Source organism: Rhinichthys klamathensis, unplaced genomic scaffold (assembly GCF_029890125.1).
Source record: "Rhinichthys klamathensis goyatoka isolate OS25496 unplaced genomic scaffold, OSU_Roscu_1.1 h1tg000111l_1, whole genome shotgun sequence".
In the NCBI taxonomy this organism is placed as follows: Eukaryota; Metazoa; Chordata; class Actinopteri; order Cypriniformes; family Leuciscidae; genus Rhinichthys; species Rhinichthys klamathensis.
In genome coordinates this window covers 58-27,229 of record NW_026606649.1, presented here as the reverse complement: position 1 = coordinate 27,229, position 27,172 = coordinate 58, and the positions used below count along the sequence as shown (strand labels likewise).

Below are 27,172 nucleotides of genomic sequence, written 5' to 3'. Positions count from 1 at the left end.
AATAGGCAGCCAATGCAGTGTTGATAGAACCGGGCTAATATGGTCATACTTCCTGGTTCTGGTAAGAACTCGAGCTGCTGCATTTTGAACTAGCTGTAGTTTGTTTATTAAGCGTGCAGGGCAACCACCCAGTAGAGCATTAAAATAATCTACCCTTGAGGTCATGAACGCATGAACTAATTGTTGCTTTTTTGTCTTGTGGTGTCCCGCAGGGATCCATTTTAGCTCCAATTCTTTTTTCACTATATATGCTTCCATTAGGCTCTATTTTCAGAAAACATGGGTTGTCGTTCCACTGTTATGCGGACGACACTCAAGTTTACTTACCCCTAAAACCAAATTGCGATGGACTGGAAAAAATTAGGTGCTGCCTATCTGATGTGAAAGCTTGGTTATCTCTAAATTTTTTTAATTTGAATGAAAATAAAACTGAAATTATAGTGTTTGGCACATCAAATTCTCTTAGTCAAATAACCCTAGGTAATTTAACTCTTTCCGCAAAATCTTGGGTAAAGAACTTGGGTGTTGTTTTTGATGATGGTCTGAAATTTGACAAGCAGATAAGCTTAGTGGTCAAATCCTGTTTTTTCCAGCTCCGTCTTTTAGCCAGAGTAAAGCCAATCTTATCTTTTAATAATTTTGAAAGACTAATTCATGCATTTTTAACATCGACGCTAGACTACTGTAACTCACTGTATTATGGGATCAGCCAATCAGCTTTATCCCGGTTACAGATAGTACAAAATGCGGCGGCAAGACTTTTAACAGGTACTAGAAAACGGGACCATATTACTCCAGTGCTACGTCATTTGCACTGGTTGCCTGTACGATACCGGGTCGATTTTAAAATTCTTCTTTTGGTCTTCAAATCCTTAAATGGTTTGGCCCCCCCTTACCTTTCGGAACTACTGGCAGAACATCATCAAGTTATGTCTCTCCGGTCGTCAAATCAGAGACTTCTATGTAGACCGAAATCAAAGCGAGCGTTTCCGAGCGTTTTCAGTTGCTGCTCCAAAACTGTGGAATGCGTTACCTTTTAATATTAGATTAACTCCTTCCTTGTCTGTTTTTAAATCGAGGCTAAAAACCTATCTTTTTGATTTAGCATATGGCTAAGGATGAAATGTATTGTATTTGTATGGTGTCTTTTATTCTCTCTGTTTTTGTGTCTTTTGTATTTGATGTGAACAATGGTCAACTGGTGTTGTGGTTAGTAGTGCTATACAAATAAACTTGACATTGACATTGTTCCGCATTTGTCAATGAGAGCATATGGCGTAATTTAGATATATTTTTAAGATGGAAAAATGCGGTTTTACAGATACTAGACACGTGACTTTCAAATGAAAGATTGATATCAAAGAGCACATACATAAATTTAGTAATTTCTGGTTTAAATTGAGATCCCTTCCCTTTATTAACCACTTATCCTATATATACTGACCAATAACATATCTTGAAAACTAGAGCATCATTTTTAAAGGTTCTCTAAGCGATCCTGGGTGACATCACTTCTTGTTGACGTTCGAACTATTGTCAAACAAAACGGAGGCTAGCTAGACCCTCCCTCCTCCTCATCCGCACACTAACCCCCCAAACCCTTCTTGTCGGTCATTGGCTGGAACAGTTTGTTATGTTTCGGGGAGCGGGTCGCTGCAGTTTGTTTTTGTTGCTGTTTGTGGAGCCTGGGCTGTCTACAGAGATCGCGTTTCTTTACAGTGTGTTCAGAGGACAGGCAGCCCAGCGGATAGTGAGGAGATGTTTGCTGTATGTGACAAAAAAAGTTTTGGCCAAAAAACGCGCGACATCGCTTAGAGCACCTTTAAGCATCATTTGTGTTCTCAGTGACCCAGAATTAGTAATGTTTGACTACATTTATTTTAGAAGAATTTTGTCTGTAGTGACCAGTGTTTTTGTCAGTAGCTTTCCATTCACATGCGTAGGGTGCTTTGTGTGTGGAAGACCATTTTTGTCCGCCACCACCAAAGACCATTTTTTACCCAGGAAAAACTCTATAAATGTTAGCAAATTTGGCCTGAAAAAAAAAAAATGCATGGAAAGGTTTGCATATTTCAGTTAAAATATTTATTGTGGTAGCTACTGATTTGCAGCATACAAAACACTTTTTGAAACCAGATTTTGTTTTTATTTAGAAAACAGTGGTGAATATATGGAAAATGTCAATACATTTACAAACAATATAATTTGGCATAATACCACTTAAAGAAAACAAAACTATTACTGTATAGTCTAAATACTATATAGTAGAACACACTTTTGGTTTGGGATCAATTAAACGTGCCTGGATCAACATAGGCATAGGCCAGGAAATCTCCTAGTTTGTTCCCTTTATCGTCATAGTGAAACATTCGAAAGCACTGGTCACAAAACAGGCAGGGGTCCGTAGGGGCAAGAGCATCACTGGTTGTTATCCACCTGCCATGCAAAGATAAAACAACTTCCTTTCAATATACAAACAATTAATATTAAGATGAATACATTATAGAACTGTTCAGTTTTGAATACTCAAACTCAGAAACCCAGTTTCACTTAACCACCCCCCGTTTCCCAATGTAGACATCCTACACTGAAACCTTACTGTAAAGTTACCAAATTGTCTTAGTTTCAAGATATAAATGTGAAGATATACTTAAGCATACTTTTGAAATTTTAAAAGGTGTTTAAACCATTGCTTTCATAGAAATGCATCAATTTAGATTGATGAAATTAATGCTTTAATGAAAGTAAAAACATCTGCCCATTGGCAGGATATGAAAATTAAAATGGAGAATAATAATATATTATTATTAATAATAATAGAAAATTATCTCCTCTGGGCTAGCAGTCCAGATTAAAATGCAAACATGATAAACACCAACGCGAACACAAAAATCTGAATTGAACTGAACAGAATTGAAATTGAACTGGTCAAAAGAAAAAGCAGCTAATGAGTGATCTAAAAATCTAAACAATTCGGATTATAGGGTATTTAGAATTACGTATTTTAAAGTGCTCATGATAATACCGTGCATGGTCTTTACTGCAATATAGATGACACTGACACTGTTGTTATATTGACACAGAGTATTCAAAGCGCTTGCAAAATGCCGAATTAAACCGATAAGACAATGCAGCAACCGCCATTTCAACAATATATTTTCAAAATTCATCCCTTACCCTTTTCTCACTTTCCTCTTCTCTGCACCAGACTAATAGTGCCTCCTCTTCATTTTCAAACATCGACACAAGCAAACTTTATCAAAGTTATTATTGCCAAGCATTTCTGTCTGAACCCCTTGCCTGGGGCTCCGTGGTAGCCCTATGTAACTGCTTATGTTGCTTATGTAGGGGCTGGCCCTGGCGGTTTGCGATTTCCAAGAGTAAAATAAGGTCTGTTACTAAGTGTCCCCAACAATATTAAGTGTTGGGGACACTTAATATTCAACAATATTATTGTTTTGACTGCACTGACACTACTGGTTGAGAACTGAACTGGACGATGAAATCACTGTTTTATGCAGAACTGCTTTATAGATTAAATTAATTTAATAATCGATGATCTTTACAACGGAACTGAATCAACACTGAACTGACTTCAGCTGAACAATGACACTGTTTTCTTTTAGAGCTGTGGTACAGCCGAAATGAACTCTGTTTGCATCCTTGAATCATTTTCCAGTTGTTACTGAAGCTGCTTTGAAAACATCTGTATTGTATAAAGCGCTATATACAGTGGTGTGAATAAGTTATTACCCCCATGCTAAAGTTGCCTAAAAAGAGGAATAAAAAATCATCTTTTGGAAATTGATCTTAATGCCTTAATTAGAAAAATCCAACCTTTAAGGACACCAATTTTCTTTGTGTATGAATAATGTATCATAAATAAATAAATGTTCTTCCTTAAAATACAGGGTGCATAAGTCAGGCCCCCCCTATGTTAAATTCCCATAGAGTCAGGCAGATTTTTATTTTTAAAGGCCAGTTATTTCATGGATCCAGGATAATATGCATCCTGATAAAGTTCCCTTGGCCTTTGGAATTAAAATAGACCCACATCATCACATTCCCTTCACCATACCTAGAGATTGGCATGGGGTACTTTCCATAAGATCATCTTTCAATGCAAATCAAACCAGCTATTAGGCTAACTGAAATAACACCATGCCAATCTCTAGGTATTCTCGTCACTTCATAACATTAAGGTTGAACCACTGAAGTCACATGGACTATTTTAACAATGTCTTTACTACCTTTCTGGCCCAGAAAGAGGTCATTAAGTTGCAGTCTATGTGGGGTCAGAAACCCCTCGGATTTCATCAAAAATTTCTTAATTTGTGTTCAGAAGAAGAACGAAGGTCTTACGGTTTTGGAACAATATGAGGGTGAATAATTAATGACAGAAATAGAATTTTTGGGTGAACTAACCCTTTAAGTTGCTAACAAGTTGTTACATAAGTACTGCACCAGATGTCATGCACACAAACTCACATCCTTTTGGTAGTTGTTGTCCTCATCTAGCAACTTTATAAAAGAACAAAAGTTTAAAAATTTGAGGTTCAACTATGTGATATGATAAAATACACATTTGAACATGAAAGTTATGAAAGTGTTAACAACAGAACATCAGTAATACATTTGAAAACTGCTATTGTAAAAACCCAAACAGAGTTTCAAACATAGCCTTTCTGGATGGCCTATAAATTGCGGCACGACTGAACAGCTCTTAGGCCTGTTGTTGACAGCTGACTCACAAAGATATTCATATTTTTCATATTCTATGTAGTGGTCAGTTCACAGCAGTGACAGATATTAGCATTTTTTATTAAGGGGCAATATTTGCCACCTTAAATTGATTTCCAGGGGCATTTTCACCTATATACAGACATTTTTAGATGTATCACCTTTTATGTCAAATTCTAACATTCAAATTAATTCTATTAGGATAACAACACAATACCACTGTTACCAGTCAAATTTAATCATTAAATCAAAATCCATCTTTGCAGTGCAGAGGTGACACAGAAGCTGCATCAGAAGTGGCATTAACATACTTACACTGCATTTACAATTGCATAAATAAAGCTATGAGATTGGTGTTTTTAATTCAATATTTAAATATGAAATGATTTCTAATTTTAACGTTTTAATTAAAGGGTACTTTAAATATGAAACTAAAACCGCCAGTAGGTGGTGGCAATAAGTGTGAATAAGTGTCTGAATAAGTGAGTTGAAGGAGTCCTTCATTCAACAGATTCGTTCAAACGGCTGATTTATTTGGAAAGCAGCAAGTGATGGTCCATTGAATCATTAAATTGGCTCGTTCAAAACGAGGATTTCAGTCAAAAAATCATAGCTGTCTGTTGCATTGAGACCCTGCTACGGTTTCATTTTGAGATTCTCGTTGGTGAAATAAAGGGAAAAAAAATATTGTTTATAAAATGTAACTCACAATGTTAATTTATTGTTAATTTAACTGTTGTATAAAATAAATATCACATTTGCAATTGTGCACAGGAAAACGGCACTCGTGCTCATGTGATATTATATAATAATAACATAATTTGATAGAAATATGAGACAAAAACTCATTTGGGGATATACCGGTACTTAACTGGACTCATCACGCAGTGAAAGCATGAGTGACAAACGCGTTGTCAGCTCGCGCCTCGCACATCGTTAAAACAATGATTACAATATCATCATAAACAATACATATCGCACACCCCAACGCACATAAATATGAACTTACAATTTAACTGACATTTATCCGTTTTCTTCTCCTTCTCTCCTGTTTCACGTGCAGGAGACAGACTTAATATGCTGCCGCGAATGACGCGAATTGTCGCGTGAAATGTACGCTAATTAGATAGACATATCTAAATGCTTTCCAAATGAAAACTAAGTCAAAGTGTCATCTAAAATGTAAGACCTTTCATAATTTTTATGGCCTTAAATTTTAAAAATCTAATTTAAGACTTTTTAAGGATCCGCGGGAACCCTGTTGACTAGACATGTGCCAATATACAGTAATAAGGAGACATCACGATAATGAACGTGTTCAGAACCGGCATTCAGGAAACGGGATGCACTGCGCTGTTTTTACACAACGTCAAAAGCGTAGGGGAATGACGTGGAAGAGAAGAGATTGTTGAATAAAATCATTATTTTTGAGGGGTTTTGCACACAAAAAGTATTCTCGTCACTTCATAACATTAAGGTTGAACCACTGAAGTCACATGGACTATTTTAACAATGTCTTTACTACCTTTCTGGCCCAGAAAGAGGTCATTAAGTTGCAGTCTATGTGGGGTCAGAAACCCCTCGGATTTCATCAAAAATTTCTTAATTTGTGTTCAGAAGAAGAACGAAGGTCTTACGGTTTTGGAACAATATGAGGGTGAATAATTAATGACAGAAATAGAATTTTTGGGTGAACTAACCCTTTAAGTTGCTAACAAGTTGTTACATAAGTACTGCACCAGATGTCATGCACACAAACTCACATCCTTTTGGTAGTTGTTGTCCTCATCTAGCAACTTTATAAAAGAACAAAAGTTTAAAAATTTGAGGTTCAACTATGTGATATGATAAAATACACATTTGAACATGAAAGTTATGAAAGTGTTAACAACAGAACATCAGTAATACATTTGAAAACTGCTATTGTAAAAACCCAAACAGAGTTTCAAACATAGCCTTTCTGGATGGCCTATAAATTGCGGCACGACTGAACAGCTCTATATAGTTGGGTAGGAAGGGGGGGGGGGGGGGGGTCACCTGCACCCGAAAGGTATATTTTTTTAACCTAGTTTTTTGTAATCCTTAAGGTGTCTAGAAAAGGAATTTTGATGTTCCCCACGCAAATTATTGTCCCATATGTGATTTTTTGTATCATCTTTTGTGTCCGTGCTTGATTTTCGGCTGTGAAAAATGAAAACTTTAAATCTACACAGAATCTGAACAATACATCCTACAGACACAATCCACCCCATTTTCTCTTCGTCTTTTCATGAGGAATTGATAGATATGAGATATTGTCATGATTAGATGATGTATAGTGCATCAAGACTCAAATAAACACCACAAAATGTAAAAAAAAAAATGCTGACATTGGATCACTGGAACTCCTCCCATATGGAGCCTATTGATATATGTTTTCTAACTTTTGTATTTTTACAGTCTGTAAGATGTCTAATAAACAAATGTTGATGATCCCCACCTGAAATATTGTCACATGTATGTCTTTTCTGGCTATATTGGTTGCCACCTTGGATTTCCAAAAGAGCAAAAAAGAACATTTACATAATGTCTTAACTGTACATTATGTAATGACAAATGTCCTTTTCAAACTGTTAAGATTTCCATTACACAAGAGTAGATGTTAAAACTTCATGCTGATTTGTACTCGGCTTTCGCCAAGATAAGCAACACTAAGACGTAGCTTTACAGTAAACTATGCTTCACCCATTTACGCTTCTTTCCATATGGTGGTGTGACTCCCCTTCTGTCCGGCGTTAACGACTGCAGTGTACTTGGCGCGTCAGCACACACGACGGCTGCAACTACAGTGTGGTCTCCCTAGTGGACCAGCATGACAACCGTCTGGATTGAGCCAAGTAGGGGACATCTCTAGGGTCTTCAAATGGGCACCTTCCGTCCTCAGTGTTTCGTCGACTAGCCCACGACACCTCAAGAGGGCTCGACAGTGACTCTGGCGTCCCAGAGTCACCCCCCACTCAACTCAGCCCAGCTTACTGACCTCTACATCCCTCCTGCTGCTGAGACCTAACCACAATCTCACAATCTCTCTGCAACCCAACCATACGTGCCAACCCGTTTGACTAAGGCTGTCGAGCCCCACTGGTGCGTTAATATGCAGTTTCAGTGGCAACGGTTCCGTATGGCATACCACCTACCGCAAAAACACAATATCTGCCCAACCACCCGTCATTCACGCAATATACACAGGAACGTAATGACTGTAAATACTATACAACCTATACAAATAAACCAACAGACTCTTCAAGTTTTCAAGAATTCTACGAAACCGTAGCGTGGCGGCCTGTACACAGCCAGCTAGAATCTTTCCGTCTCAACCACAGCCAGTTGCTGCTCCTTTCTGCTGCTTCAGATAAGTTCTTTACTGTGCGACGCAACTCTTGGCCACTGAATCCGACGTCTCTGAGGAACCGGGTTGTAGAGTGTGCCACAAAACCTCGACAACCCACTTCCACTGGATAAACCTGGACTCTCCATCCTCGCTGTTCTGCTTCAGCGGCCAGATGAGCATACCGCAGTTTCTTCCTCTCATATGCCTCATCTACCGCATCCTCCCATGGCACTGTTAACTCTATCAGTTGAACAATGCGTGCTGATCCAGACCACAAAACAATCTCTGGTCGTAGGTTAGTGGTGGCAATCTCAGGTGGAAAAATAAGCCGTTGATCAAGATCAGCCAGCATCTTCCAGTCCCCAGCAGCTTCCAGTTGTCCTGGGCGAGAATTGGTGTTAGCACCTTTTCTTGGTGGTTGCTCGCCTGGGCGGAGGAATATTGTCTTCTGCGTGTAATGTTTTGCTAGAACAGGCGGCAACTTATTGGTCATACTACGCTTGCCTTCCAATGCTAAAGCCAAACATCGCAATACTTGGTCATGGCGCCAAGTAAACCGACCTTGGCTAAGAGCCACCTTACATCCTGTCAAAATGTGCCTTAATGTGGCAGGTGATGAACACAAAGGACAAGAGGGATCCTCTCCTACCCAGAGGTTTAGGTTCTGCGGTGATGGGAGAACATCATATGTTGACCTAATAAGGAAACTGATCCTACTCTCTTCCATTGACCAAAGGTCTTGCCAGCCCATTTTGCATTGTTCCACACTCTCCCATCTCATCCACTCTCCCTGCTTGGCCTGGGAAATGGCCTTTATACACCTCATCCTCTCCACCTGCTTTCGCACCTCGTTGACTACCAGCTTCCTCCTTTGAGCTGGGCCTGCCTTGTGCCATTTAGGAGGAGCTAAACTGAGCCCAAAACCCCATCTTCCATGCTGTACCTGTCCCACGATATCCCCAATTTGAAGGTCAGCCTTTGCCTCTACTACAGATTTCTTTGCTGACCACTTTCTACCAGTTTTTAACACAGGGACTGCCTCCCTTACACATTTGTCGCGTGACTCTACTAAGGTCATTTCCAGTCTGACCTTGGCCCACTTAAACTCCTCGGTTAAAGCAGAGACTGGCAGCTGCAATATTCCTTTACTATAAAGTCCCACTCTGCTGAGGCAGCGTGGAACTCCCAACCATTTCCCGATGTATGAACTTATTAACGCTTCCAGCTTATCCACTGTTGTCAAAGAAACCTCGTACACAGTCAGTGGCCACAGCAACCTTGGCAGTAGACCAAACTGAAAGCACCAGAGTTTTAGTTTACCTGGTAGAGCACAGCTGTTTATGCTCTTCAACCCTTCCACTGCTTGTCGTCTAACTTCTCCCACTCGAACTGTGTCCTTTAGATCCCCATCGTACCATCTCCCAAGATTCTTCACTGGCTTCTCAGACACTGTTGGTATTGCCTCACCATTAATGAAGAATGTTTTATCTACTACCTTTCCTTTAACTATTGAGATGCTCCTTGATTTAGAGGGCTTAAATTGCATTCGTGCCCATTCAATATTATCTGTTAACTTCCCCAATAACCGATTAGTGCAGGCTACTGTTGTAGTCATGGTTGTCATGTCACCCATGTATGCTCTGATTGGTGGTAGTCGCATCCCAGAAGCCAAGCGCTCTCCTCCTACTACCCATCTTGATGCCCTTATGATTACTTCCATTGCCATGGTAAAAGCCAGTGGAGAAATGGTGCATCCTGCCATTATTCCAACCTCTAAGCATTGCCATGCGGTGCTGAATTTTGGAGTTGAGAAACTAAATTGCAAATCTCCAAAATAGGCTTTCACTAAATTTGTTATTGACATTGGTACTCTGAAAAAATCAAATGCTGCCCAAAGAAGCTCATGTGGCACTGAACCATATGCATTAGCCAAATCCAGGAATGTCACATGGAGCTCCTTCCTCTCCTTTTTAGCTGAAATAAGGCCACAAAACACATACTAAATATGTGTCCACAAGACTTTTGACTAATGGAAGTTGTGGCCTAGAGTATTTGCTTCAAAATGATCTGAAAATCATCCTTTCTAATCATTCACATAACACCATAGATTGCTTTAAATTGTGAAAAACATTTTTTTGTTTGAAAGGCAATATGCGAATGGGCGTGAACGGCCCACCCCCCTCATGAATAATTAGGTGATTCTCACCTGAGAAGACAAAGATGCATTCATTTCATTCAGGTGTGTCACAAGAAAGAATGCAAGGAAAATACATATACATATATACACACACAGATATATATATATATATATATATATATATCAAAATATAAATGAAAGTCAAAAGCACATTTTTAGTCATACCTGGAAACAAACCCTGTTCAAATAGGTTATATGGGCCATTCAATAGAATTGGTTCAAAGTTAGAGTTGGAAACATCTTGAAAAGAAAATGGTCTTTTTCCATAAATCTCTTATAAAGTATTATTTTTTAAAGTATGCCAATACATTTTTTATTATACATATTTCAAAGTTAAGGATTCATTATTTTGATATAGCCTAGCTGGAACAAACACTATAACAGTTGATAAGTTTATTTTTGACAAAACATACTATATATTTAACATATGAGCAGAAACTGCTAACAAAAGCTTATTTGATGTCTATTTTAGAGTTAAAACTTTATAATCTATCCTAAACTAGTCAAACACACACACACACACACACACACACACACACACACACACACACACACACACACACACACACACACACACACACACACACACACACACACACACAGAAACATGATTCAAATTTAAACAGTAGGCTATTTTTGCGTTTACAGACACTAACGTTATTATATATCGCGATTAGAACAAAGCACAAGAACACTTACAGTTCAGCTCGCTCCTCGAAGTGAAAATAAACCAGCACTTGTTCTGAGGTAGGTAAATGTCCCAGGATTGTTCCTCACAGCCGCGCAAGACGACAGTACATTAATCTGACTAAATAAAGTGTGTTTACAGAGTTTATATGGGCGTTTTACCTGTCTCAATGTGTTGCTTCAGATCATTAGCGTTTGAATAGCGCGTGCTCTCCGTGGGCGTGTCACATTAGCGGAATAATGAGATGCGAGAACGATAATGAGAACGGCTGACATCTCTATTTTTATATAGATTACATAAACAGGGAATATTTATTTTAGTTTTAAATTAGATAATTTAAAAGTACAAACTTAAATGATCATAAACATATATTGCTCATGTCTGGGTGAATAGTATTAGCTGGGTTTTTTTTAAGTTTAGAGACGTGCTCCAGAAAAAAAGTTCCCCGACACGGAGAGGCAGAACGCACACCCTGTTTATTTTCTTTATTTTACAAAAGCACAATATTTTATTTCGATTGTAGGTGGGCACATAAAAAAGTAGACATTTAACAGTTTTTTTTATATGTTTCATAACTCTGTATGACCAGAAATGATGGAGTAGTTTAAGTCTATTTTTCTGCTATGTGAAAAAAATCTGCCAAAACGCACGGGTGCGTTCTTGGTCCCCAGAGGGTTAATAGTGAAATAGGATGAAACTGACTGATGCTTGTAGCATATTTTTCTTTAGGTATAAAGACTCCACCTGCTCTGCGCCATGCTCTAGGTACAACCTGTTTTTTCCCATGCCACTTTTATCAATTTCCACAGAACTCCTGAAGCACTCTTGTACACTCTGTACGGAACTCCATTAGGTCCTGGAGATGATGAAGCCCTTGCCTTTCTCACAGCCTGCTCTACCTCTTTCCACTTAGGTACACAGACCTCAATTTGGTATATGTATATATATATATATATATGTAATGCTTTAGGTGTTTGATAAACATATTCCCCACTTTACAATATTGTGCCAAGTTTTTAATTTATATTTGAATCAATTAGAAACTTAGAGCAATAAGTGTGGTCGAAAGTCAATAACACTGGAGGCCATCAGAAAGTCCAGATTAGCAAGCCCAAAATACAAAAAAAAAAAGCTGTTTGGAGAAATCCAGTGCCACACACTGTATCAGTGCCGGGCCATTTTCCAATCTTCTCTACTAACAGCCAACGTTGATGACAATCTGGTTAACGGAAAATGATTGATGATTATCTGGGAAATGAAAACTGATGCATGCTAATCATCCTCAAAAAGAGAAGGGAGATATTGATGGCAAGTCTGAAAAATATAATCCTCTACCAAGTTTGAAGCTGCCTTGAATATGTAGCGCTTACTCTCTGGCTATTAACCTGTAGGTAGATTAGGCTAATAAATAACTTGTTATATGTCAATCTATGGACCAGCGTTTCAGAAGAAATAAACTCGCTGCTGAGAAAGATGCCACAACAACAGTGAACACTCGTTTGAAAACACAATGTGTATTTTCAAAATAACTTAACAGGTGAATTACATTAATTGATAAACAAATAAAATAAAAAAATATATAAATGTGTATTTCTTTTTCAACAAGAATGTAGCTTCCCAAATCTTGCTGTTGTTTCCTTTGTTTCTCTAGATCTCAATTTTTCTCTTTGGGTTTCAACAAGGTAAAGTCAGCTCACTACAGTTACTGCAGTGTTCCCTTTACTCTATCGAGGTTAACCCTCTGGGGACCAGAAACGCGCCCGCGCGTTTTGCTCGTTTTTTTTTTTAGCAATGCAAAAGAAACCTCAAACTGCTCTGTTAATTTTGATCTTTCATGTTCGTGTTATACATCAATCTATCCTGTTCAGTTTCTATTTTTTTTCTGTATACTCACAATAAAAATAAAGTGTTTTGCTTTTTGCCAAATAATGAAAAATGAACATGATGCGAGTTCTTCACTCTCTCTGTCAGCGAACTCCAATTTGAAACGCGTTCGGAAATGATCTGTAACTCCACGAAAATTCAGTCAAACAGGCAAACATACCCACGGGCATAAAGCTAGAGATCGCATCTTTTAAATGAAGTCATTTATATTAAAAACAAATATTCTCAGCTTCTGTAATCTGTATGAAAATAGAGCGATTCCAGTCGAGCTCATTACGAGCTCATTCACTTTAATTCGTTCACGCCTACTCCCGGAGCGCGCTATTCACAAGATAATGTGTTAAGCCATCTATGGAAAACAGGTAAACGCCCCCAAGCAAATGCATTAAAGGCTTCAAGTTTCATCATTCAGTTCACCTGCGCGTTAGGAAGATGGCACGATACACCGGTGTAGAAGCTCTTCAGCTCGTCCTGGATACTAGCGACGAAAAATCCACATTTTCATCAGAAGAAGAGCGCGACTCTGATGACGACCGTTTGATCGAGCCGTGGATAGAATTTCGTATGAGTAAGTATTTAGTCTTACTTCCATTAGTTGACAAGCAGTCTTACTTCCATTAGTTGACAAGCTATTCAATATAAACATGTAGCTTACATATTATACTGGGTGGACTATTTTCCACTTGCCATCCAGAGTATTGACATTTGATATATTCAACACGATCTAATGAAAGTGCATATCTGTACCATGAATCTAATATCTCGTGTTAAAGAGAAAAATGTTTTTTTGTTTGTTTTGTTTTTAGTGCATACTACACACTGTAAACCCCAGTTAGGAAATTTGTATGTGTAAATGATATGTTTAGATCATTGTGTATGAAAGCTAGAATGTAGAAGTTATTTTAGAAAATAGGCCTACTAGATGTTTAGATTATATTTTGACTAGTTTAAATGCTGCCTCATTATTATCATTGACGATGCATGCTCGCAAATTAATGCTCCCAGTTAATGACTTGCGCAAATGTGTTTTGTTTGCGGTGTGCCTCTCCGGCAATGGCCCATTGACACGCATATTTATTGCACTCGCCTAAAATTATTTACATCAGTTATTCATTATAGACTAATGCTGCTATGGTTATATTTATGTAATAATATTCCTCAACTTAAAAAAAAAAAAAAAGGAATGTAGTTTCATCACTACCTCCGCCTGCAACTCGGAGTGCGCTTAGCAACACAGTCAGAAATCAGAAAGAAAGTACATATTTACCTACAATTTTACAGATGTTAGTTCAATTTTGTTTATACTTAGTGTTAATACAATATGAGCCTGTATGACTTCACAATTGCTTTGTTTATAGCCGACTGATTAGTTATTTATTTTACTCACATTTGATTTGCTTAGAGCAAATTTAGAACATTTAGTTTCTCCATATAGAGGAATTAAAATAAAACAGATTGAAAAACCTTTGAATCTCCTCTCATTCTTGGTTCAGGCTGCCTCACTTGATGGGCCATTAGCCATTGGGAGAGTGTCTGTCACACCCCTGGTCTGAATCTCATTAATATTGATAGGCCATTACCACCCCCTCGCATAAACCTCTTCTGACCAAAAAACTGTCATACAAAGTATGAATTCATGTTTTGCTTTATGTGAACAATAAGGCAGGATGGTTTTCACATCATTTTGAAGCTAGAACTCGAAGCGACAACATCCATTAGTCAAAAGTCTTGTGGACACATATTTAGTATGTGTTTTGTGGTCTTATTTCAGCAACTTTCATTTTTATTTTTTTCAATAACCACGCATAAACATTATTCTCTTAAAAATACAAACATGTACATACATGTTGCTCATATATTATGGTAGCCCCGTATGCGCTATATAGAGTGAATTTACACCTTTGCCATTAACATGTTTATAAATAACTGAAAAAAGCACAAATGTTAGTGCTTGTCAAAACATCCCAAGGGCCCCAAAAACACCCTGGTCCCCTAAGGGTTAAATATACTCACTCGTTGTACTTGTACACACTTGTGTCTTTTGGTAATCAATCAGTATCAATTATCAACAACTCTGTAAACTGCTACTTGAGGTGTGGGGCAGCAAAGCATCTGCATCACGGCTGGAGAAATGTGGAACAGCAGTGGTAGTAGTTGGAAAGAAGAAACTGTGAGTGAATACACTGAAAGGTTTTGTCAGTCAGCCGTAACGTACAGTGGAATAGTTGATGATTCTGAAAGTGTGTTATTTGACAAAGGACCTCTAGTCCGTATCTGGTCAGATGACCTTGTAGCTGAGTACAGAAGAGCCTTGCCTTTCTTAGATGTCACATGGTCCACTAGAACCCTGCAAAGTAACCTAGACAGGTTAGCTACATGGGAAAGAGACTCTGATGTTAAAGGGTTAGTTCACCCAAAAATGAAAATTAAGTCATTAATTACTCACCCCCATGCTGTACCAACCCCGTAAGACCTTCGTTCATCTTCGAAACACAAATGAAGATATTTTTGATTAAATCTGAGAGGTGGATCACTGCTACATAGGCTGCCTAAGGGAATGACACTTGACGGCCCAGAAAATCATTAAAGAAAATGTTAAAATATTCCATGTGCCTACAGTGGCTCAACTATAAGTTTATCAAGCGACGAGAATACTTTTTGTGCGGAAAAAACAACAAAAATAACGACTTTATTCGACTATTCCATTGCTTCCTTGTGGGCCTGAGACGAGAGTTCAAGAGATTTCCAGGACGCATGCGCGAGAACTGACATTCTTCTGACATTCTTCAATTTCAAATGAAATTCCAGGACTTTCAAGTAGGGCTGGGCGATATGGCCCAAAAAATTTATCACGATATTTTTTTTTATATCAGTCGATATCGATAATTATCACGATAAATGTCAAATCTTTATTTCTTTCAAGTTTAAAGGCAGATTTTTGCTCCTAAGTGAAAGTTGTATAAACCAGAGCGTTAATTGTGGTTTTAACTCTTTATTGTCAGAACATATCATGACAAACACTTGCCAAACAGGTGAACATTTCACAAATCTGAGGTAGAACATTCAAACATTTGTCATTTTTCCTTAACAAAATTAATATCTGAATAGAAAAATATTTCTTCAGCACAGTTTGCAAGTGCAGCCTGCAATATTCAAATTACATGTTTTGTCTCGAAATGCATATTTGACAGTGAGTTGACAGTAAATCTGCATCCTAACTCAAGCTAATACTACTCTGTTAAATTTATGTTCATTAAAAAAAACAGTAACATCTGTTTAAAAAAAAAAATGTAACAACCACATTTTTATTTGGTAAAATGTAATATTCTGACTGTTTGAGTTTTATTAAAATTAACCATTGGTCATCCAGTATCATGCATTTAGATCATGATAACCACAGATAAAACCAGGCATAGCCTAACTTATAGCACCTCACTATCATGGCAAAATGTAACTTTATGGTTTCTATGGTATTTGTATGAAAAACAGTAGCCTAACAGTTAAATACATTATTAAATATTATAATTATATTCCATTAGTCATTTAATACATTGTCTACATTAATAATATTATACAATTCAATATGTATATCCCACATTTCATGGTGCAGTTAATATTACTAGGCTAACCTTACAGTAAATCCATGGTAGGCTAAATGGATTCAGTATCAATTCAGATTCTGACTGTATCGTTGCGCGAAGTGCTTCTCCTGTTTCTCAGCGCTGTTTCATCTGCCTTTAAACATTTGTGTTCTTCGCTGAACTCAAGCGCTTCTCACTGGATCTCGTGAGCGAGCTGCCGTTTAGACTTTGAGCCGAGCGGATAAACAGTCCGTGAGGCGCGCGCGGTTCAAATGAGTTTCGTTCCGCTTTTGGCGCATAAACATTATCGAACATTTATCGACCTCTTGATATCGTTTTATCGAAAAAAATTATATCGCGATAATTATCGTTATCGTTTTATCGCCCAGCCCTACTTTCAAGGACTTTTCAAGCACTACTTTTTTGGATTTCAAGGACTTCATTCGGCACTTATCAAACAATATCTTCAATTCAGAGAGGTGAATCCATTGACCAGCGCTGTCAGGCATGGGAAATCGCCTTAACCATTGAAAGGATATTGAAACAGATTTTCCCCCCCATTAATATATATGATTGACCTGAAGAATGAAAGTTGTATTATATACTTATCATATACTTAATATCATGCTCATAGCCATGAGAAATAGCTCTATATCTCAGACGGGCTGCAGCGTTGATTTAGCGTGAAACAATTGTATTTTTTCAACAACAAAAAAAAAAATCACAATATTTTGAATTAGGGATGGACCGATACCACTTTTTGCAGAACGAGATACCGATACTGTAACCGATCCCTGAATTTTCATTTTTAAATGTATTAGTAATAATCATATTAGTTGGCTTAATTTGTTCATCAAATATATATTTCTTTCAATTATTTGCATGCTTAATTAAGCCTGCTAAAATGCATTGTATGAGCTTTTGTTACTGTACATTCTATTGCTCTACCATTTATATTTCATTGAATAGCACAGCACATATTTAGACTAGAGCAGCTCTAGAAATGTCAGTGCTGAGAATTGGGTCAGTGGTACAAATGTTTAGACACCAGTGAAATATAAATGATTTAATCCAATTTTGATACTACAACAAAAACTGCCAGCCTAATTAATGTGAATTTAAAACATTATTAAAAGGTAAGTAGTCAGCAACAAAATAAGAACGAATAATCAACTTACAAATAAATACAATAGAACAAAGAAAGGCTACAAATTACTGGATAAATTAAATATAGATGGATCTTTTGAAAGTTGAAAAGGGTAGACTATTTAGTCAAGAGCAGTGAGTAATTTATTTGTCCATTCATTGTTTGATTAACATTAAAACAGCAGTGGGTTTGTTGAAGTGCTGCCCCTTTAAGACCGAACGCACGGACCCCATGGCTACGTTCACTTGATATACCTGACTTTGTTTACTAAGATACTCGCAAATATTGACATTTTTACATAATTTTGTGTGAATTCCTCCGCACAAGCGCAAGACGTGAAAGACAATTCAATTCAGTATTCGCGCGCTGAGACGCTGGTTTCCGGGGCGCGCGCTTTGGATGTTTGCGTTCATGGAACTTATTGACTGCAAACGTCCAGTAATAATGTAGGGAATTACTCGTTATACATAAATCTGGTAACAGGTCATGTTTTACTCTCCTTGATTTAGTTGTCATCCAAATAACACGTGCTGAGTGAACGATTTAGCAATCAAGAGCATTCAACAGAACTGCGCTCTCTCTCGTCAGTTAACGTTAATAATAAGCTAGTACATGCCTTGTTTTATTTTCTTTGCCATTGACATCCAACTAAACTACAAACCTTCCACTGATGTCTGTTTAAAGAGATGTGCTCGACCAGCTAGCGTGTCTGTGCTGCTGCGCGCTCAATCCACTGCGCGGTTTTCTCTGAGGCCCATGACACACTGGCTGCGTGGCGTGTCCATTTTTATTTCGGCTCCCATGTTAACAGATTAGAGCTTGCAGACTGCCTGCTCGAGCCGCGCGGAAAACGCGTGCATGCTAGAAATAGAACCGACGCCTATTTTTCACGCGACACGCAAGCGTGTTGGAAGCGTTTTCAGGCAAATTAGAATAGGAAAATATGTTTATATGTTATTTTGTACACGAATACATATTAATAAATTACATTTTGATGGTTGAAAGTCTAGGTTTTGACAAATTCAGATATAAATATAGGCCTAATTTAAAAATAAATAAATAGGCCTAATTATCAATTTTCAAATATTGCACCTGTCAATACAGAACGAAATATTCTGTAGTCTATTTTGCTGTCAATACTGCTGACAGTGTCTTTATCAGTAGGCTTTATATTTATGCTTAACACGAAGTATAGGGCTTCCACAACTCTCTCCCATATGTCGAACAAGGGTGATCTGTGTCAGCAACGCAGCGTCAGACACGTTTCTAGTGTGCAAAGACACAAAAAACGCGACGCAGCTGACACGCAACAGAAACGCCACGCTCACGCCACGCAGCCAGTGTGTCATGGGCCTGATGATCAGCTCGCGCACCACAGCTATGCGTTACACACGCTGCCTGGTAGGCCTATTGGTTATTGGTATCGGAGCATTTTTACGAGTACATGAGCTCGGTATCGGTGCATCCCTATAATAATTCAAGCACTTTTCAAGTACCTCTTCAAAAATATGGCTGTTTTCAAGGGTTTTCCAGGACTTAACTTTCAAAAAGTCAAATTCAAGTACTTCAGGCACCTTGTACGAACCATGTAAGAGAGAGGGCAGTTTATTACTGTGGTAAACATGGACACTGGAGTAAAAAAATGTAGGAAAAGCAAAAAGAACTTTAGAGAAGTTAACAATGTTGCTCAGCTCCTACTCAATCTGCTTGCTACTCTGAAGCAGCCCCTCCCCACGTCATTAAACTGGTGGGGCAGCTTGTTGAGGTGTTAACCATTTGGGATGTGAGTGCTTAATTTCCCCAGTAACTTACAACAGAGATAAAAGACTTATTTTTGTTTAATAGAACAAAAGGAAAGTGACTGTCTCCGCTTTCCTTTAACACTGGTTAAGTAGACTCACAGCCTTAAATGTTATGCTACAGCACAGGCCCCTCATCAGTAATGAGTTAGGTCAGGCTGTAAACTTAAAATGCCCTCATGTAGTGACCGCAATAATGAATCAAGCAAAAGTCACTTTTGTCACCTCCTCCCGATGGGGAAATTGGTTAACTACCCTCACAGTACCCTCACCCATTCTCATGTATGATGTCTACAATGACTGAAGTTGTGTTAGAGCAGCGATTCCCAAACTTTTTATCCTGCGCACCCCCTTCTATGCCCCAACCGGGTTGGCGCACCCCCAATCCCCACTTCAAAAAAAAATGCAACAAAGCTTTGTTTTATAGCCCTATAAAGACTCATGTTTAATCATGCGCTAATAACCAGAACACGCATGACAATAACAACATCAACAAAGTTTCAATATGCAACAAAGCTACGCACAAGCTTCCACTTTTAACCCTTTACACGTAAGTTTAAAATATTTTAACTGACCCCCCCAGCGTGAGTTTTTCAAGGCGACCGTTATTTAGAACTTGTCACTTTAATGTTTCCATGGTGACGCGTCATTCCTTGTCACGTGACACAGCGCAACCACAACACAGCGCTGAATGAATGATGATTTGCTTTTATGTCATTTTTCCTTTTTTATCAAAAATATTCACAAATGTATTAGCTATAGCATGAAACACTGATATTCCGATTGTCAAATATGTGCAAGTGGATGTGTTTTATTGTTCAAACACCTTCATAACGATCGTTAGTTTGTGCCACAGTTCAGAGAATCGGATCTGTTGGATTTACAACACGTGACGTCAATTCCTCCACTTCTCACGAAATACATGAAAGTAAGAGGCCGGTGAACTGGGAGAAGAATAGGGTAAAATGTGAAGCTACGTACACAATGTGTATCTGATATGAATACAACGTGTCGTCTTATTATAATGAAAAGGATTCATATTGCCGCTTCCATAGAAATCAGCAAAATCAAAATCATTGTTTTGCTAGTACTTATGTGTATTTAAATGTCTGAAACCTAAAATAAACATTATGTGGTTGAAAACACTCAATGGTTGTGATATGACAGCACTGGCTCAGCGCCAGCCAACGCGCGAAAGCACATTTGTCACGTTAGCGGCTGCAATGCAGAGCAGTGCGTAGAAGACAGCAGCTGTTTTCAACGTTTCTATCAAAAACTAATAAATTATAGTTTTTTTTATTTAAAATAAAAGCGATTACAAAGGAAATGTTTACTGTTCATGGTTTTTAATTTATTGTATGGAAAAATCCCACTTACAAAACAGACCACCATTACATTTTTCCTCTCGCGCACCCCCTGGTGGCAGCTCGCGTACCACACTTTGGGAATCCCTGTGTTAGAGGATGAAGTAGAAATGACTCACGATTGTGTTACGCAGATCAAGGTACACACGTCACAGGACAGGTAGTCAAGGAAGTGTCTAGAATATTGCAAGCAATTAGAGCCTAAATGACATGGACCACATCAAGTGATGTTAATTAAAGTAGCTGCAGTATTGTGTCAAGGAAGGAGAACCTGGACTCATGTGTCACACGGTAAAAGTTGTTCCACATCTACAGGGATAGGATAGGACAAGGAACATTGAGGAGCCCCGGGGAAGAACCGATTGCCACAGGCTTCGGGGGACAACCCTGGGGTGAAGACTCCCTCATAGGCCTTCCCCATCCATTAGTCCATCCTCACCTCAATGTTTCTTTAGGTGTCAAACGAATTGAGAAATAGGGAAAGAAAGAACAACAATAGTAGACTCCGAAAAGGATACAACCCTAGTGTCTTAAACAACTACAGCGACAACCCTAGTGTTTGAAGAAATACTGCTCTCTGTTTTTGTTTTCTTTCTTCCTCTGTGCAGATACCACTTGATGGCTGTCCCGAGACCCATACGCACCGACCTCCTCACCTGTGTATGAAGACACCACTTCCAGAAAACAACTAGACCCATTTCCGAGCTAACTATCACAAAAGAAACAAAAAAGAAAAGAAAAAAAATACACAACGCAGAGACCCACATACGGAACCTTCAGTCATCCATCAACATGATCAAGATTGTCGTACTACTAACCATCATGGACCTCGCACAAAGTATGGACTCCAGAAACAACATATTCTTAGAGCTGATGATTTATGTCAAAAACACCATGTTTGCTGGAAAGAATGTTTGCATGTCACACCCGAAGATGGCTGCATTCCAGGACTCACTTGTGTGGTCCAACAAGACCTTCTTGATCTTTCAACTAAATTACACCAGATGACTGAAGATAATTCTTCATGGTTCGGAAACTTGATTGGTAAACCATGGCTGTGGATAAAGGAAATAGATCTATGCGTCCACAGTATCAAGTTTTTCATTCGATCACGCCTCTCAAGAGAAAATCAAAGTTCCAACCAGAAAAGACTATTATTCGTAAGAACTTCACGGACCCTAATTGCATGTTTGTTTTCTGTGTCAGCATGCAATTACAGAAAAGCAAACACAGATTTTTAAGTGTCTAAATTTGTATTTTGTGAGAGTTATTTAGAACTCTCAAAGGGGGAAATGTAGGATTACAAATTTATTTAAATGTTTAATTTAGGTTCCAGTACAATAGTATATAAACTGAGAAAGTCTAGTAGACTGAATTTAGCATTTGAGGTATAAATGAGCAGATTACTGAGACTCTTAGTCTCTGAATAGTTATGCTCAGAGTGTCTCCCCCTCGATGTAACCCCTCCCCATTAAGCTCTATGATAATGTGAAGGAATGGGTGATACAATCAGGCTGATTGGATTACCATCTAAACCTGACACTGTTATGCTGATGAGATCAGGGCTGGGGAATTTCTGGTAACGAGCTGAATCCCATGCCTCATTTACATGCTTTGTTTGAGAGTGTTTACAACTATATGTAACCCCTCCCCCTTGTAAGGTATATGAACACAAAATATTTTGCCTTTAGTCAGACTTGGCTAAGATTTTTGGACGAAGCAGACTACAGCAATGCAACAGCAATAAAGGATCCTGCTTAAAAAGATACAACCGAGTCTCCTGGTTTTCGCTTCTGAGTTTCCTACACTTTAGAAGAAAAAGTTCACATCAATAGACATCATTGCCCTTGACCTTTGATTAGAATCACTTTTTTCTATTTCAGTTTATTCTAATGGGGATTTGTTGTACCCTATATATACAAATATTTGACTATATGAGTGGTTTTCTGTTTTGTTTTAATAAATATAATACCAATTTAACGGTTTGAATAGTAACTCCTTATTATGGGTAATGTTCATTTGGACCAACATGTGACAATATTTCAAGTAGGGATCATCAACATTTGCTTATTAGACATCATAAAAACCGTAAAAATACAAAAGTTAGAAAACGTATATCAATAGGGGAGGAGTTCCAGTGATCCAATGTCACCATTTCTTTACATTTTTTGGTGTTTATTTGAGTTTTGATGCACTATACATCTAATCATGACAATATCTCATATCTATCAATTCCTCATGCAAAGACGAAGAGAAAATGGGGTGGATTGTGTCTGTAGGATGTATTGTTCAGATTCTATGTAGATTTAAAGTTTTCATTTTTCACAGCCGAAAATCAAGCACGGACACAAAAGATGATACGAAAAATCACATATGGGACAATAATTTGCGTGGGGAACATCAAAATTCCTTTTCTAGACACCTTAAGGATTACAAAAAACTAGGTTAAAAAAATATACCATTCGGGTGCAGGTGACGCTCCCCTTCCTACCAGACTAATAAGTTACGGTTTACCTGCTGATATAGAGATGACACACAGAACACTTCCGAGTCACGACTCTATGCTTGTGAGTGATGAGCGGGTAGAGCTTTATGTCCAAACAGTCATCCTGATGGACCAGTCTATCACCATATAAAAGACAGAAACAAATAAAATTAACCACCGTTCACACACTATTAAATCCTTGACTATGACTTTCAAAAATCTGTTAACTTTTTACACTTGTAGCAAATCATAATGTAACTAGATAAGAAAAAGTTTTTCAAGACAAACTTTGATGTTAGCTTGAGAATGAATGCCTGACTAGAAAGTTTGAAGAAGTTTTAAAGGCTTAAAGATTGAAGGTTTTGAGGGTAATACAATCTATCAGAAAAACAGATAGACCAGGGTATTCAATTAAAGAGGTCCAGTCTCTATATTTCCTTCCTAGCGGAGGTCCGGACAAAAACGTCAAAATTCCGGTTCGCATGGACATGCGGAAGCGATAATTGTTTTTCTTTATTATGAATTTAAGGCCAGACAATATATTTTGTTGAGGTCAATTTGTAGAGAAAGACTACACGCCTGGGCACATATATATTCAACTGCGCATAGCTATAGACTAAACACGTAATACGCATGTGCACGCCATCGGCGTTTTCACATATTCGCGTTTTGGAAGTTTGCGTGGAGATGATATCTATTTTTAAAATTAAAAATAATATATATATATATTTTAATTCTCTTCAAAATTATTCAACGCCTGCACCTTGGAACCTATTTCAAGGTTTGCGTTCTCGAGCCACCAGGCACTGATGTCGTGCAAATGAGCAGGCCGGAGCGCATTAAGGGTTTTCTGTTAGAACGGTGTCGTGTAAGCGGCCCCTAAGTTAATAACTAATGATCTTTGCAAACGAAGTGAATCAATCAAAACTAACTTTAGCTGGACAATAACGTTATGTTGTAAAGTCTGTAAAGTCAAAACAATCTGTTACTTTAATTTCCTATTTATCACTGTAAAGCTGCTTTGAAACAATCTATATTGTTAAAAGCGCTATATAAATGAAGGTGACTTGAATTAAGTTTTTAAACGTACTGTAAGGGAATACATTTTTTTTTTTTTATATGACAATGCTTTTGGTGAGTTTATAAATGTAATACATGTATGCATAATACAATAAAAAAAAAATTATTAGCTCAATATTTTATTGTTTTGAGAAATTGATTACATAATGTGCAGTTACTATGTTTGTAATTACATTATGGGTTGCTACAACACCAATTTCTAATTCTTTTGGAAGTAGAACAAAATATTTTAGAAGCTTTGGAAATAAATGTGTATTAAGACTTGGAAAAATTAGCATGAAATGAAAAAGGGCTGACCTGACGTCAGTGAGGATAACAACATGCTCACAATCACCCTGGTGAGTGTATAAATATGGAAACCCAACTTTCATCCTCAGGTCATAGAAAGACGTGTCCTCCATCTTAGCAGTCTTGAAATCTGGAAAGTCTCTGGTTCTGGCCCATTCTTGTGTGGTCCTTCAGCAAATACACACATTTTAAGTCTGAATAATCCACAACTAGCTTGCTTTTTTTCCCTTCTTTTTTTTAAATCCATTTAATTGCTATTGCCAAAGAGACAGAAAATAACTGGTTATTCAATGAAATAAGACAGGGAAAAAATGAAGTGGTGACTAAAGTATAATAAAAAATAAAGCAGCAATTAAAGCTGAAAAGCATCATAAACATCCACACAATTAATAGAAATAATAATAGAAAAAATTAATTAATAGAAATAAGAGGGGAGGTTCTTGCCAAAATCCAATCAAGTAATTACAGGAGACACATTTTATAAGAGGTGGATGTCAATGAACTTATGTTAAAGCATGACCAAATGTCAACCTTAACATGTTGCTTTTAAAAGCACCATAAATGTTTTGTTTTTATTGTGTTGGAGCTTGATAGTCGAAATGTACTTTAAATACAGTGTATTTTTTCCAAATCCACAATCTTAACCCCATGATGACAAAGCAAAAACCTAAATTGTAGTAAATTTGCACATTTGTTAAAAAGAAAAAGCTGAAATATCACATTGGCTTATTCAGACCGGTAACTCAGTACTTCGTTGAACCTTTGGCAGTGATTATTGGCTAAAGTTAATCGGTTAAACGGTTTAAAAAGTAATTTTTGAAAATGCTTTCTGCATGGTAAAAAAAATACGCTATAGTATAGGCTACATATAAATTGGGTTTTTGAGAGAAAAACAAACAAACAGATAGTTTGCACATTTACATGAATGTAAATAGAGCAAAATGTTTACAAACATTATAAACTCTATGAACATAGCTATAAGCTATTTTAGTTCCCCTTCCTCCACAATAAATGCTTTCAATTTAACAGCATTCCGAATAGAACAAGAATGAAAAATATAGTAGCTATAGCCTATAAAGGTCAAGCCAAAACAAATTCATTTAAAGTGAAACTGAAACCGCCGTTTGGCTCACGTAGACAACCTCGCTCATTCGGCACAAATCCAAACGTTTCAATAAACGCGATGTATCTGGATGGTAACTATGATTTATTATGTAATCTAGACTTTTTACTTCACTCTTGTTACAATATCCAAGTAAAACATCATCATCCTTAGTTTAAAAATGTGCTTAGCATAACACCACAGTGGGATGGTGATTACGCTGAACGGCACAGATTGTACAACGGACTATTTAAAGTGAGAAGTATAACTTGTTATATGTTAGGATGACTATTTTATTTTGATAATGAACAGGCTGTGATGTCAAGTTAGCAATGCTAGAACTGATAGGCTGTGTGTGTGAGTGAGGCGATCTGTGCAACTGTTAATTTCGTTAAAAATAACTATGAACACCATGTTTTCTACCCGATGTTACTTAAAGATAGCCTGGATGCCAGCCTGAACCCCGCCCACAACATTTTTTGGTCGGGAAGTTCGGTCTGGACTCGATCCATTGAGGAGTAATTATGATCGGTTCAGAAATCGTCGGGCCAATCAAATTGCCAGGGCGGGCTTTATACGATGATGGACAGATGCTCTGCAGTTACGTAATCATCACGTTATCAAAGAGCGCTTGGGTTGAACTGATTTCCCTCAAAGTTGACAGCGGAATCTATACATCTCAATTCTCCAGCATCGCGTCTGTTGTAAAAAAAAATCAACAGCGCATTAATTTTAAAAGACGAACAGAGAACTGCAATCAAGGCATTTGTCGATCGGAAAGATGTGTTTGCCGTCCTTCCTACGGGATTCGGCAAAAGTTTAATTTATCAGCTGGCTCCGATGGTCGCTAAGAAGATGGGACGCAATGCTAACCCTGTGGTCGTTGTGGTTTCTCCTTTGGTCGCACTCATGGAGGACCAAGTAAAAGAAGCAACACTCATTATTTTACTACTACTTCCAGCGTGCGTGCAGTTGAGTTCTGTTGACAACTATGAGTAGCTCAGCGTTGCTCTGATTGGTTGTAGGTCTATTCAATTGAGTGCAGGTTTTTTTTTTTCCTGGTTCGGTTAAGACACACCTCATAATCAAAGCCCTATGGAGCAGTATCAGACTCACATTCTGACTAGAATATGAGTATGACGAAGTCAGGCTAACTTAAAGGGTTAGTTCACCCAAAAATGAAAATTATGTCATTAATGACTCACCCTCATGTCGTTCCAAGCCTGTAAGACCTCCGTTCATCTACGGAACACAGTTTAAGATATTTTAGATTTAGTCCGAGACCTTTCTGTCCCTCCATTGAAAATGTATACACGGTATACTGTCCTTGTCCAGAAAGGAAATAAAGACATCATCAAAGAAAATCCAAGATGGCGCCAGTGTTTGTGGCCGGCCGTCTGGTGCAGAGCAAACTGTTCGTGATTTTAATGCTTGTGTTACTGTTTAT

General features: G+C 37.9%; 1 protein-coding gene across 1 annotated transcript; it reads right to left on the bottom strand.

Annotated features, from left to right (window-relative positions):
* Positions 1-2,070: 2,070 nt before the first annotated feature.
* On the bottom strand, positions 2,071-24,824 carry LOC130087788 (snRNA-activating protein complex subunit 3-like). Its single transcript, XM_056254264.1, has 3 exons — positions 24,633-24,824; positions 23,285-23,392; positions 2,071-2,436 (listed from the first exon to the last, which is right to left on the bottom strand). Exons 1-3 carry the CDS (start codon positions 24,734-24,736, stop codon positions 2,289-2,291), a joined length of 360 nt encoding a protein of 119 aa, XP_056110239.1. The 5' UTR covers positions 24,737-24,824; the 3' UTR covers positions 2,071-2,288.
* Between the last annotated feature and the right edge of the window lie 2,348 nt (positions 24,825-27,172).

Excerpts from the sequence above, each read along its gene's own strand:
- LOC130087788 (XM_056254264.1), bottom strand. The coding sequence starts at position 24,736 with ATGGAGGACACGTCTTTCTATGACCTGAGGATGAAAGTTGGGTTTCCA. Across the intron at positions 23,393-24,632 it reads GTTATCCTCACTGACGTCAG|ACTGGTCCATCAGGATGACT; the intron begins GTCAGCCCTTTT and ends ATATGGTGATAG. Across the intron at positions 2,437-23,284 it reads TGTCATCTCTATATCAGCAG|GTGGATAACAACCAGTGATG; the intron begins GTAAACCGTAAC and ends TTTGCATGGCAG.